The sequence below is a fragment of the Zootoca vivipara genome, chromosome 6, assembly GCF_963506605.1.
Source record: "Zootoca vivipara chromosome 6, rZooViv1.1, whole genome shotgun sequence".
Lineage (NCBI taxonomy): Eukaryota > Metazoa > Chordata > Lepidosauria > Squamata > Lacertidae > Zootoca > Zootoca vivipara.
In genome coordinates, this window is record NC_083281.1 from 68,144,941 (window position 1) to 68,157,503 (window position 12,563).

At 44.1% G+C, this 12,563-nt stretch overlaps 1 protein-coding gene across 4 annotated transcripts in view; it reads right to left on the reverse strand.

Annotated features, from left to right (window-relative positions):
- PHKB (phosphorylase kinase regulatory subunit beta) overlaps positions 1 to 12,563 on the reverse strand; it is a 153,413-nt gene that overhangs the window by 93,605 nt on the left and 47,245 nt on the right. For all 4 annotated transcript variants that reach the window (XM_035117350.2, XM_035117348.2, XM_035117349.2 and 1 more), the window contains 2 exons: positions 8,023 to 8,103; positions 1,469 to 1,584 (listed from right to left, as the gene is read on the reverse strand). In XM_035117350.2, coding sequence (XP_034973241.1) covers positions 1,469 to 1,584; positions 8,023 to 8,103 — 197 coding nt within the window. The remainder of the gene's footprint in view (positions 1 to 1,468; positions 1,585 to 8,022; positions 8,104 to 12,563) is intronic.

Genomic DNA, 12,563 nt, shown 5'->3' on the forward strand with positions numbered 1-12,563 from the left:
AAAGTGGCTCACTTTATAGCATGGGGGAGGAAAAGGGGAAAAATCAGTTTCCAGTGTTATTAATCCAGTAGGATGCAGGATATGCTCCTAGGCTGTATCAAGAAAACTCAAAACTTTGCACTCAAATCAAACTGAGAATACAAATGAGCATTAGCTATTCATGTCTATCTGGCAATATAAGTGATTTCATTTACACTACAGACAGAGTACATTTTGTATACAGTCATGTGACTCAAGTCATCTTTCATTAACCATAAGACTGACAAATAAATACTGTTTTACAGTATCCAGGTTGATCAGAAATAGAATGGCTTTCCCTAACACTACTGAAGCAGCTTTAAAATTGTCCCATTTGGACTACTGCAATGCAGTGTATGTGGGGCTGCCCCTGAAGACAGACCAGAAGCTACCATTATAATAGAACATGCCAGTTACTCCTGGCATGCTCTGGTCCATGGGGTCACGAAGATTCAGACACAATTAAACGACTAAACAACAACAACCTGGTACTGGGCATGTAGGACAAATCCCATCAGTCCTGAGACAACTGCATGGGCTCACAATTCCTCTGAACACAAATCAAGATACTGGCTTAACTTTTCCAAGCCCTGAACAGCTTAGGGTCAGAACACCCCAAGGACTTCCTCATTCCATACAAATTTGCCTAGGTATCAGTGGTCCTTCTATTGGTCCTTGTACCAATGGAGGTTAGGCTAGGATAATCCAAAATTAGGATAATCCATGGGGAAAATTAGGATAATCCATGGGGTCATGAAGAGTCAGACACGACTAAATGACTAAACAACAACAACAATCCAAAATTAGACCTTTTCAGCTGTAAAGTCCTCTTTGGGGGATTCACTCTCCAGGCAAGCATATTAAGTGTTTGTTTTATCGTTTATTTGTAGTGTTTATTTGTTGCTTTTGATCACTTTATTATTCACCAGTGGGTTTTCTTAGGATGTTTGGTCTTAATGATGGGTTCATCTGGCTTTTTAAAAAGCTGCCATCTTCTGCTTTATCATATTAACATTCTACAAATGCAATACTTTTGTAAATATTGTAGGAACCATAATTTTGAACCATTTGCTAAGTTCACTTACAGATACTCCATCTGAAAGCAAAAGCAAAACCATTTTCTTTTCATTTTGAATTAGGGCTCCAATATTTAAGAAACCTGATATGAACTGACCTCAGCTGTACCTTCCAGGCTAATGCATGAATCAGAACTTAGCTATCAACCTGATTTCACATTTCCAAATGTTCCATTGCAGTTTTGGAGAGAAAATTCATTTGGCAATGTGGCTTTGGAGAGCAGGTATGTTTTAACATAGAGATTTAAATAACAATTTTCATGTGGGTGTTTTTTTAATGTACATTAATGTGGAAATGGGACAAAATGGTTTCATGGATCAATACATGCAAAAGCAGCACAGACTGGAAACAGAAGGACTTGCCCACACCATACCTGGAGTGCAGTTCAGTACTGCCATTGTTGTATTTGCTTCCTCTTTCCCACACACCAAAGTCGGGCACACGATATGCCCTTTCCACACAAAATACAAGGTTTTGTATGAAGGACACCTAAGAGAAAAAGAAAACAGAAAGGAGATGAAGGGAAAAAAGAAAAACCTGAAATACGCCAATACCGTGTTTCTCATATTTTAAGGCATCCCTACAAAATAAGGCATGGCAGGATTTTCCTGAGGTGGAAAAATATAAGGCATACCTCGAAAATAAGCCGTACCGGGTGGTGGAAGAAGGTCTGTGGCAAAGAAGGGTTGCTGCTGCCGCGTTAACCCCCGAGACCTGGCTGCAGCCTCAGCGCGCAGCGCGTGCAGCCCCAGAACCCGGCTGTAGCCTTTGCGCGCGGACACCCGGGACCCGGCTGCAGCCTCAGCGCGCAGCGCGCGCAGCCCCAGTACCCGGCTGCAGCCTCTGCCTGCCGCGCGCGCAGCCCCAGGACCCGGCTGCAGCCTCTGCCTGCCGCGCGCGCAGCCCCAGGACCCGGCTGCAGCCTCTGCCTGCCGCGCGCGCAGCCCCAGGACCCGGCTGCAGCCTCTGCCTGCCGCGCGCGCAGCCCCAGGACCCGGCTGCAGCCTCTGCCTGCCGCGCGCGCAGCCCCAGGACCCGGCTGCAGCCTCTGCCTGCCACGCGCGCAGCCCCAGGACCCGGCTGCAGCCTCTGCCTGCCGCGCGCGCAGCCCCAGGACCCGGCTGCAGCCTCTGCCTGCCGCGCGCGCAGCCCCAGGACCCGGCTGCAGCCTCTGCCTGCCGCGCACGCAGCCCCAGGACCCGGCTGCAGCCTCTGCCTGCCGCGCGCGAAGACCCAGGACCCGGCTGCAGCCTCTGCCTGCCGCGCGCGAAGACCCGGTGGGAGCAGGTCTGTCGTCTGCACAGATACCGGTACCGGTACTTATTTTTTAATTAAGACATCCCTTGAAAATAAGCCATGCTGTGTTTTTTTCAGGAAAAAATTAATATAAGACATGACTTATAATGTGAGAAACACGGTATTTATTCCATAGTTGGATGCTACAAAATTTTCAGATGTCTCTGTTGATCTTACTTTCTGTTTCAGTATATATTCTGTCGCTATAGGGCAGGAATGGGGAACATTTTTTGCTCCTGTTGGCTGTATCATTATCTGCCACCACCTCTGAGGGTCAAGTCATGATGATGTTAGATGATTGAGAGGTAGGTTGTCCCGCCCACCTGTCCCTTGTGCAACATTTGGAAGCTGTAGTACAGGGGGTTTCCCAGACCCATGCTTGACACTTGGGAAGCACTGAGCACAGGGCTCGGAAAGTGCTTTCCAGCAGTCATGAACTCAGCTGATGGGCAGTGAGTTCAGGCCTGATTTCTGCAGGGGTTGGCTGCGAGATTGAATTCTCCACAGGGAACCTGGCTGCACGACCAATTCAGTGGGCTAGAATTCACTGTCCATCAGCTGATGAGGTATGAGCTTAAGCCTGGTTTCTGCAGGGCTCAGTAGCACAAAGCAGTTTGCATTGGCACACCAATTAAAATGGGGGGGGGGCTCAGTCTTAGAAGTGGTTTCAGAGCAAATTGCTCTGTGCTGTTGGAATAAGGCTTGCTCCCACCACCCATCAGCTGATCAGTGCTGGAAGCATGCCATGGTCTAACAAATTGAGAGCTCACTTTAAGCTCCTGATTCTTTCCGTGTAGCCATGTTGGTACCTGCCTATGATGGTACCTGTGGGAAGAGTGGGCATGGTCTGGGGGGAAAGGCTTCACAGGCCAATATAGGACATCTGCTGGGCCAAACTGGCCCACGGGTCAAAGGTTCCACACCCCGGCTATAGGGACATATAACTCGGGACTGCATTGAGTTGATTGGTCAGAAGCAGTCTGTGCTATGGCAACTGCCAACTCTTTCTCTCCTCTTCTGCACTGTTGCCAGGAGAGGAGGAGAAAGATGCACATCTCCAACTGCTATAACACTGCTTAATTTCTATAAAGCATCCAGAGGACGCAACTGATTGGGCAGTAGAGAGGTGCCTAAATAAATCAATAAATTTCGCTGCTGAGGCTACTCTCCTGTCTTCCTTCTTTCTGCCTCTTCTAGTACCATTAACTAACAAGCCAGTGATAGTTGTCTTGCCTAGTGGTTGCTGCTTTTAAACAACCCTGGCATGTAAATATCTTGTAAACATGTTTCTGGCTGTTCTGTGGCCTATAGAAACAGAGATTCTATTGAACGGTCTAATCTTGTCCATGAGCCCCGCACAGAGCAGACGCTTCCTAGCTGACAGCTTTACAACCACCGGCCATCTGTCTGCATCTTGTTAATCCTGCAAGAAAACTACACAGAGCCTAACACACACAAAATTGTTATTTTAACTCGCAGGTTGGAAACATTCAGGTTAATGGTGAACTTGGGCACTTAGATGGAAAACAAAGAAGTGATGTACATATGGAAAAAGGAAAGAATTAAAAGCATTTGTAAATCATAGTGGTATCATCCAACCTTCAGCCACTTCAGTATGGCCATCTTGCCCACATTTTATTAATGTTAATGACCAACCAGCTCCTGGCTTTGGACCAACTTAAGTTTATTTATTGTAAATACTGCCCATTTACAAACAAACTGAATTGAAATAAGAAGTTGTGTTTCTCTAGAAATTTCAGTGTACACATAATTCAAGATGAAGTCTTGGCTCTGGAGCTCCAGAAGCAGAATGAATCTTGTGGAATGGAACTGACCCCTCTTCCCCCTCCCTTGCAGACCTCCTAAAAGACTCTCCAGAGTGTTGTGAGAGTCTCATGAACACTCTGCTCACTCATGGTTCCCAATATAGGTGATTCCCTCCAGGAGCCATCTGAGTCACAAAACATTCTGTTCAGAAGAGTGCCCTAAGAAGCTTTCCAAGAGGCAAAGGCGACCCAAATGTCTCCTTCTGCAAGTTTTATTTCCCCCTATTCAGTTGCTAAGCCATAGTTTATCAATACTCGTTTTTTATTTTAAACATATACATGCCATTTCATATGATATTAAGCTATAGACCAGGTTCATGGGCACTTAACCAGGGATGGTGCATTGTATACACCTGTTGCTTAAATAACAAAACTGGAAATAAGTCCCCCCCCCCCCCGTTTGTAAGGATTTAACAAATACTGCTGTTCTATGCTGGGAAACAAACCCCATTAAATTAACCCAACCATTCAAACCTGCTCAGCATTTTCATCTACTACCAGAGGCAGCTCATTTACCTCCGAGGGAAAAAGGAGTAATAATGAATTGCTTCACTGCACTCAATAGGTGTAACATCCTGCACAAGTGAATTGTCTAAATGTGAAATAAAGGAAGATGAGAGGGGGAAGAGGTCCCAAAGAAGTCTTCAAGCATTAAAATAGACTCAGCTATACAGAAAAGGGGCCAATTCAAAGGAAGTCAAAAGCAGTTCAGAGCTAGGAGCAAATTCAAAGTGTGTAACATCCAGCTGGGCGACAGAGTCTTATTACCGCCTTGCACAGCCGGATCAATTTTCATCACATGAAGAGGCGATTTGGTGTAGTGTAATGGATAAGAGTGCGAGCTGTGGACCAAATCAATCTTGGGTTCAAACCTCAGCCTAGTAGTGAACCTATCAGATGGCTGGAGGCAAGGCACTACCACTCAGTCCCCTATCTGTAAATGTCAGGAGAGTTCTAAAGATTAATGAGGTTAATCAGCTGTGTCCAGTCAGGCGATTGGCTAGGTGAAATTTCTGGCAGTCACTGTATCCTCACAAAGGTAGGATGGGGAATCCTAAACCTTACCTTCCAGAACTGGTGGAGGTGATGGTAGGGGTACTGATGAGTGGATATTGGTCTGGGTGCAGGCTGCTGGGATCAAGAGGGGCAACTCAGCTGGGTACTCAGCACTGGGTTAGGTGGAGCACCCCATCAACACCATCAACAGATCAGGGTGGAAATCCCTTTCTCCACTCACCATGCAGTGATCACTAGCAGTTCTCACCTAGCAAATCTCACCAGCCACTGTACATAATTCAGGAGAAACACTCTGAATACATCGTTTAAATACTATTTATAATAGTGACCCTTTTAACTAGCAATGATCCGGGCACAGAGTCAGAGGCTGCAGGGGCACCAGATGGGGTGCCTGATCTGCGCTCAGAGCTCAGTGTGGAAGGGAAAGTAGGGAGACCATTCTGCCTGAGAAGCAGGCCACATCTCAAATTTTGAGAAAGTGCCATGAGCGCCAGCTACAAAATGGGGGCATGGCACAATGCAAAATGGCTGCCACACCTAAAAAAAAAAAACAAGCAAAGAGACAAAATGGTATGGGCATGCTTCCTGATCAGCTATCACCACATCTGCTCACACAAAGAAGCTCTTTGCACCTCTCCTCTGCTTTGGGTGGAAGCGCGGGTATCCAATCCTGGCATCCACCAAAATGTGAGCAAGTTTCAGGGGGCATTTCCAGGTAATAAAGGCTGAGCCTGTGCAAACAGGAACTGAGCAGAAAGAGCAAACAGATCATGTAGATTTTTAAGGGGATACTTACTAAGACCTTTCACAAGAGCTGTAGGAGGTATGGTGGGCACACTTGTGCACACATGGATCATGTTTGGAAACCCATTATACAGGCTGACTATCAGCTTTGCGTGCAATTTCAATCAGGAAATCAGTCCAGAAGAAAATGCTGCAACCCACAGTTGTAAATGGAAGAGTGAATTACACATTGTGACTTTATAGGTAGGTAGTGAGATTCAGATTTGATTGAAACAGATTGTCAAAATTCTAAATATGTTAAGACTAAAACCACATTTTAAAAAAACCAGCATTCAAAGGGCCATTTCTGAATCTATCCATTAAAAGGAATGGTGGGGACTGTGCAATCTGTTGTGACTCATTAACGAGGACTTGCATGGACATTTTGTATTCATTTTGAACATGTACAGCTCCTAGCACAACAATAAGGGCATTATTTGTTATTAGTGGTAATCCCTGCTACACGTACATGTACACACACAAAACCAACAAAGAAAATTCCATAAAAGAATCCAAGTCTTTAATGCACAACTTGCAATAACACTAAAAAAAACCCCACTATTCTTGCTGAGATTAAGGCTTTTATATTACTTTGAAAGGCACTGATTATCCAAATCAATCTATATGGGCTTTAGAAGCAGCTGAAGGATGATGAATGAAAACGGCATGAAAGGAGAAAGTCACATTTAAATGACGGTTTGAAGTTCTACCAACCTATCCTTTATTTCCATGACAGCACCATGAATTTTGGAGAGAAGACAGATTTGTTTCACATTTCTTTCCCATCCCCTCTTCAAACAGCTCAAAGAGGGAAGCTTCCACAGGGTTGCATTTTTGTTCTCACAACAATCCCATGAGGTAGGATAAACTGAGAATAGGGATAAACTGAGAACAGGAAGCCTGTCATAACTCCCATTGGCCCAAGACAGCATGGCCAATGGTCAGAAATAAAGTGAGTTGTAGCCCACCAAATCTGGAAGGTTAAAGGTTTCCCCATCCTGGAGTTTCATAGCTGAACATGGATTTGAACCACAGTTTCCATATACAAAACCAACACTATTAAGACTGAATGTTGAACAGAGCAATCTCTGCTGCTAGAATATTCTGAAATTGCAACAAGATGTTTAGGTTAGGTTACTGCAATATATTATACATGGGACTGCCTCTGAAGACAGTTCAGAAAATTCAGCTGGTGCAGAATGCAGTGGCCAGGTTGCTCATTGGGGCAATACGGTTTGAGCATATAAGACCAATCTTGGCCCATCTGGCTGCTGATTAGTTTCCTGGCCCAATTCAAAGTGCTGGTTTTGACGGGTAAAACCTTAAACGGCGCAGGATCACAATACCTCAAGGACTGCCTCTCCTCATATGAACTGACCAAGACCCTACAACAATCATCTAAAGCCCTTCTTCATATGCATCCTCCATGAGAGGCCTGGAGGATAGCAAACACGAGAAAGGGCCTTTTCTGTGATGGCTCTCCACTTATTGAATGCACTCCCCAGGGAAGCTTGCCTGGCACCTTTGTTACATATCTTCAGGTGCCAAGCAAAAGCATTCCTCGTCTCCCAGGCCTTTGGCTAATTGAGCAATCTATGGCATTTTAAACTGGAGTGGGGGTGGTATTGTTTTCATTTGTTACTATGGGGTGTATTTTTATATTGTAAACTGCCCAGTGGTCTTCGGATGAAGGGCGGTATAGAAATTAAATATATAAGTAAAAGGAAAAGTTATGGGTCCCCACATATGATATTTTAAAAGCAACCTTATGAGTGAAAACTTAGGTTTAAAACAATCCAGATGCAATCCAAAGAACATCTCTTAACTAAGGTGTATGGAAAACAGGCTAGCCTGGTGTAGGACTAGCAAAACCTGGGGAACCATAGAACACACTTGGTGACTTTCCCCTTTCTATCAGATTAACCTACCCCATAGGGTGATTTTACAAAGACTGTAATAATACCTTCAACATGTTCTATTGATTCATGGATTGGTCAATTCATACCTCATCTGTATTGTAGATAATCTGCAAACCAGATGATATCATCTCAACTAGGTAGAGGAGGAACAACGACAGAGCGTTTATCTGTTAAAAGGAAAAAAGGACAAGAATGGTCAGACAGTAAAAGAAATGACCCTCAAAGCAAAAAATAATCACCTATTATATCTCATGTTGAGTTTGTGATCCCACTTGAATAAGAAGTCCTGCAGCAAAGTTGTCCAAAAAAAAACAAAAGAAAACGGAGGTAGGTAAAGTGAAACTGTCAGAGTGAGCAGAAAGAACAGGAACAGATGGAGAATTAATGCATGTCCTGTACATGAAGGGGCATGTAAGCTAAGAGCTGTGGCTTGCTCCTGTAATTAACTATCATCTGTTAAAGTACGGCCCATGGGAATATTGAAGCACACTTGGGGCATCAGGAGATGCACACACACACACCATCAATGTTGCTTACTGTGGAATCCACATGGCATCTGTTTTAGAAAGTTTTAAAAAAAACTTTTACCTGCAGTTGGAAGTTGTGAAATTAAGCAAATTAAGTTGTGAAATTAACTAGCTAGCTAGCTAGCTGTTTTTTGGTCTTCTTTTTTAAGCAAGCAGGGATTTATTTCAGTGCCATTCCTGTCAAAATGCTTCTTGTAGATGGAAACGACAGTGCAGATGACAAAGCAAAAAGAAAAGACATACAGTGGAAGATGTTGTTGCATCAGGCAGTATACCCCCATCTCCCACCTTGTAAACAAAACATTCATGCAGCTTCCTGCAGAGGGAAATATTAGTCTCAATCAACTCTTCCGCATTTGATTAATAGAGTTAAATTATATTTACGAAAAATGAGTTGTTTTCCTCTGTTAACATAATTATCTATTAGATATCTGTATCAACTGCCGTAGCACTGCCAAGATATTGCATCGTGGGGGCAAAAAACAGCCAAATTATCAGAGAAATGAATGCACACAAAATACAATCATTTCACAACAGCTAATATTACACGTTGCTTATTCCATTTGGAGATAACAGAATAGTTTCAATTTATTTATTTTTTTAAAGAATTGTAACCCTCATTTCCTGGCAGTTAACAACAATAAAATGAAGAACAAGCAATTAATTACAAACAAACATCACTTTAAAAAAAATGGCAGGAATAAAAAGAGCAAGTTTGAAACAGCAACAACAACTAAGCAGATATTGGACCGGTGCCAAAACCTCATGAGAGGAGGCACCACGCAAGCAGCCTTGGGTAGGACATTCAGGGTGCTACTATCAAGAAGTCCCTTTCCCCATTTCCCAACCACTTCACCTTGATGGGGGTCACTGGTGGAGGAAGAGGACTGCGGGGGAGCGCCCCGTCCCTGGCAGCACAATCCCGGTGGGGTGCCACTGTGGCTGCCCCCCCCCCCCCGTGCTGGACATCCTGCCCCCGCAGGCAGCATGCCACCCCCCACGACACACACCACACCCCCGCCTGCTCTCCACCACCACCCCGGTGCCGGTGCATGAAGCTCCGCCACTGATGGGGGAACCAGGAGGCGGCTGTCTGAAACCATAACAATATGGTTTATACAGGTGCATGCCTCTTTAAGCACCCAGTTCTAAACCATAGAAAGATGCAAAGGCTGAAACCAACTGTGCTGACTAGGGCTGATGGGAATTGAAGCCCAAAACATCTGGACGGCCCACTGGGAACTGTAGCTCTGAGAAGAAAATTGGGGTATCCCAACAACTCTCCTCACCTTTAACAGACTATGTGACTGCTTAAAGTGGTGTCAGAGTGCTTTTAAATGTGTGGTGTGAAGGTGTCCCCAGCCTGTCCATGCCTAGTGGGTATTTGGACTCATGATTCTTGAAGAACAGCCCCCCTTTGCCCCTGGTAAACCAATTTTGAAGCTGAAGGAAATCTCACAAGCACTTTGAGCACAAGACTGGCATGCCACAAAGAAGTAAGTCCAAATTTCCACCAGAAATGTGCAAGACTCTGGTGCCCCTGGAGTAGGTCTCTTAGATGCCAGCCACAGGTTTGGAAATGGCAGCTGGACCATTTTCTGAAAAGTGGTCTTAGCTCTGCTGTTCTTGTAACAACATGTCTATTCCTAAGAAGTACATAAAAAAAAACACAGCAGATAAAAGGTAGGCAAACAATGCCAATACATGGTGATGACTAAGTTTGATGTGAGAAGGCTGGTTGAAGGCATCTGGAACATTCAGTTCAGTTCCTTTGTTTCAGCTACTGGCCATAACAAATTATAAAGTAGAACACTAAAAATAACAGAATAAAACCCATCAGGCAGTAAACAAAGAAATCCACATAAAAGAAAGCCCACAATCTATTAACAGCTCAATGCCAAACTAGGCTCAGCAGCAAACATAATGATTACAATCGACAATACTGTGAGTCAAAGTAATTTTGAAGAAGCTTGCAGCCAAGGGAAAAGTAGCCATTCTAGTGAAAATTTCCTCGTGGCAATTATCCAGGAGAAACTCTAAATTTCCACTGGCTGGACCTTACGGGTTACTAATACTCCAGGACAAATACATTTCTGACCATAAGCAAACATGACAAAGGCAAGAAGGAAACTGCATTTGTAAATCACAGAAATGTGAACTATGAAAATCAAAGCTAAAAATTAAATGAAAAAGCAGTATCAGAGTGCATTAAGTCCTTCTTATTAATTAAGCTCTCCGTCATGGATCACTGCCTTGTCGTGGTGAAGGGGCTTGAATAACTCATAGAAGCTATGAGCTATGCCGTGCAGGGCCACCCAGGATGGACAGGTCATAGTGGAGAGTTTTGATTAAATGTGATCCACCTAGAGCAGGAACTGGCAAGCCACTCCAGTATTCCTGCCAAGAAAACTCCATGGACAAAGACAACAGGCATATAAAAGTTATGATGCTGGAAGATGAGCCCCTCAGGCATCCAACACGCTGCTGAGGAAGAGCGGAGGACAAGTACAAGTATGATGAAGCGGCTGGGCCAAAGCCAAAAGGTCGCTTAGTTGCGGATATGCCTGGAAGCGAAAGGAAAGTCCAATGCCGTAAAGAAAAATATTGCATAGGAACCTGGAATGTAAGAACCATGAACCATGGTAAGCTGGATGTGGTAAAAAATGAGATGGCAAGAATAAATATTGACATCCTGGGCATCAGGGAACTAAAATGGATGGGAATGGGTGAATTCCGAAATGGGAGTGCTGATCACCTCATCTGTCTCCTGAGAAATCTCTATGTGAGGCAAGAAGCTACAGTTAGAACTGGATAGGGAATAAATGATTGGTTCAAAATTGTGAAAGGAGTACGACAAGGCTGTATAATGTCTCCCTGCTTATTTAACTTATATGCAGAATTCATCATGCGAAAGGCTGGACTGGATGAATCCCAAGCTGGAATTAAGATTGCCGGAAGAAATATCAACAACCTCAGATATGCTGATGACACAACCTTGATGGTGAGGAGGAATTAAAGAACTTTTTAATGAGGGTGAAAGAGGAGAGCACAAAATATGGTCTGAAGCGCAACATCAAAAAACCTAAGGTCATGGCCACTGGTCCCATCACCTCCTGGAAAATAGAAGGGAGGCAGTGAGAGATTTTCTTTCTTGGGCTCCATGATCACTGCAGATGGTGACAGCAGTCACGAAATTAAAAGACACCTGCTTCTTGGGAGAAAAGCAGTGACAAACCTAGACAGCTTCTTAAAAAGCAGAGGCATCATCTTGCTGATAAAGGTCCGTATATTCAATCAATCAATATACTTTATTCGACCGATAGTCAGAAACAAAAAACATTTCTCAATACAAGGATAAACATATAAAACTGAAGGCATCAGAGGGATACATAAAAATATAAAAATATAAAACTGAAGGCATCAGAGGGATACATAAATGGGGTATGACCGCGCTACTAAACCTCCTACAGATAACCCACATCAAGACATTCGATTATACGTTTCCGACACTTGAGCGCCAGGAAGAGGAATTTAGCCACTGAGAAGGTTATTTTCCCAGTGGGCTTGTTGAGCAAAGGTCCGTATATTTAAAGTTATGGTTTTCCCAGTAGTGATGTATGGAAGTGAGAGCTGGACCATAAAGAAGGCTGATCGCCGAAGAATTGATGCTTTTGAATTATGGTGCTGGAGGAGACTCTTGAGAGTCCCATGGACTGCAAGAAGATCAAAGCTATCCATTCTGAAGGAAATCAGCCAGGAGTGGTCACTGGAAGGACAGCTCTTGAAGCTGAGGCTCCAATACTTTGGCAATCTCAGAAGAAAATACTTCCTGGAAAAGACCCTGATGTTGGGAAAGATTGAGGGCACAAGGAGAAGGGGACGACAGAGGACGAGATGGTTGGACAATGTCCTCAAAGCTACGAACATGAGTTTGACCAAACTGCGGGAGGCAGTGGAAGACAGGAGTGCCTGGTGTGCTCTGGTCCATGGGGTCACGAAGAGTCTAACACGACTAAATGACTAAACAACAACAACAAATTAATTAAGCTGTTTCCTAGTAAGTGACGCTGAAACAAAACATCTTGCTTTTATTGGTATGT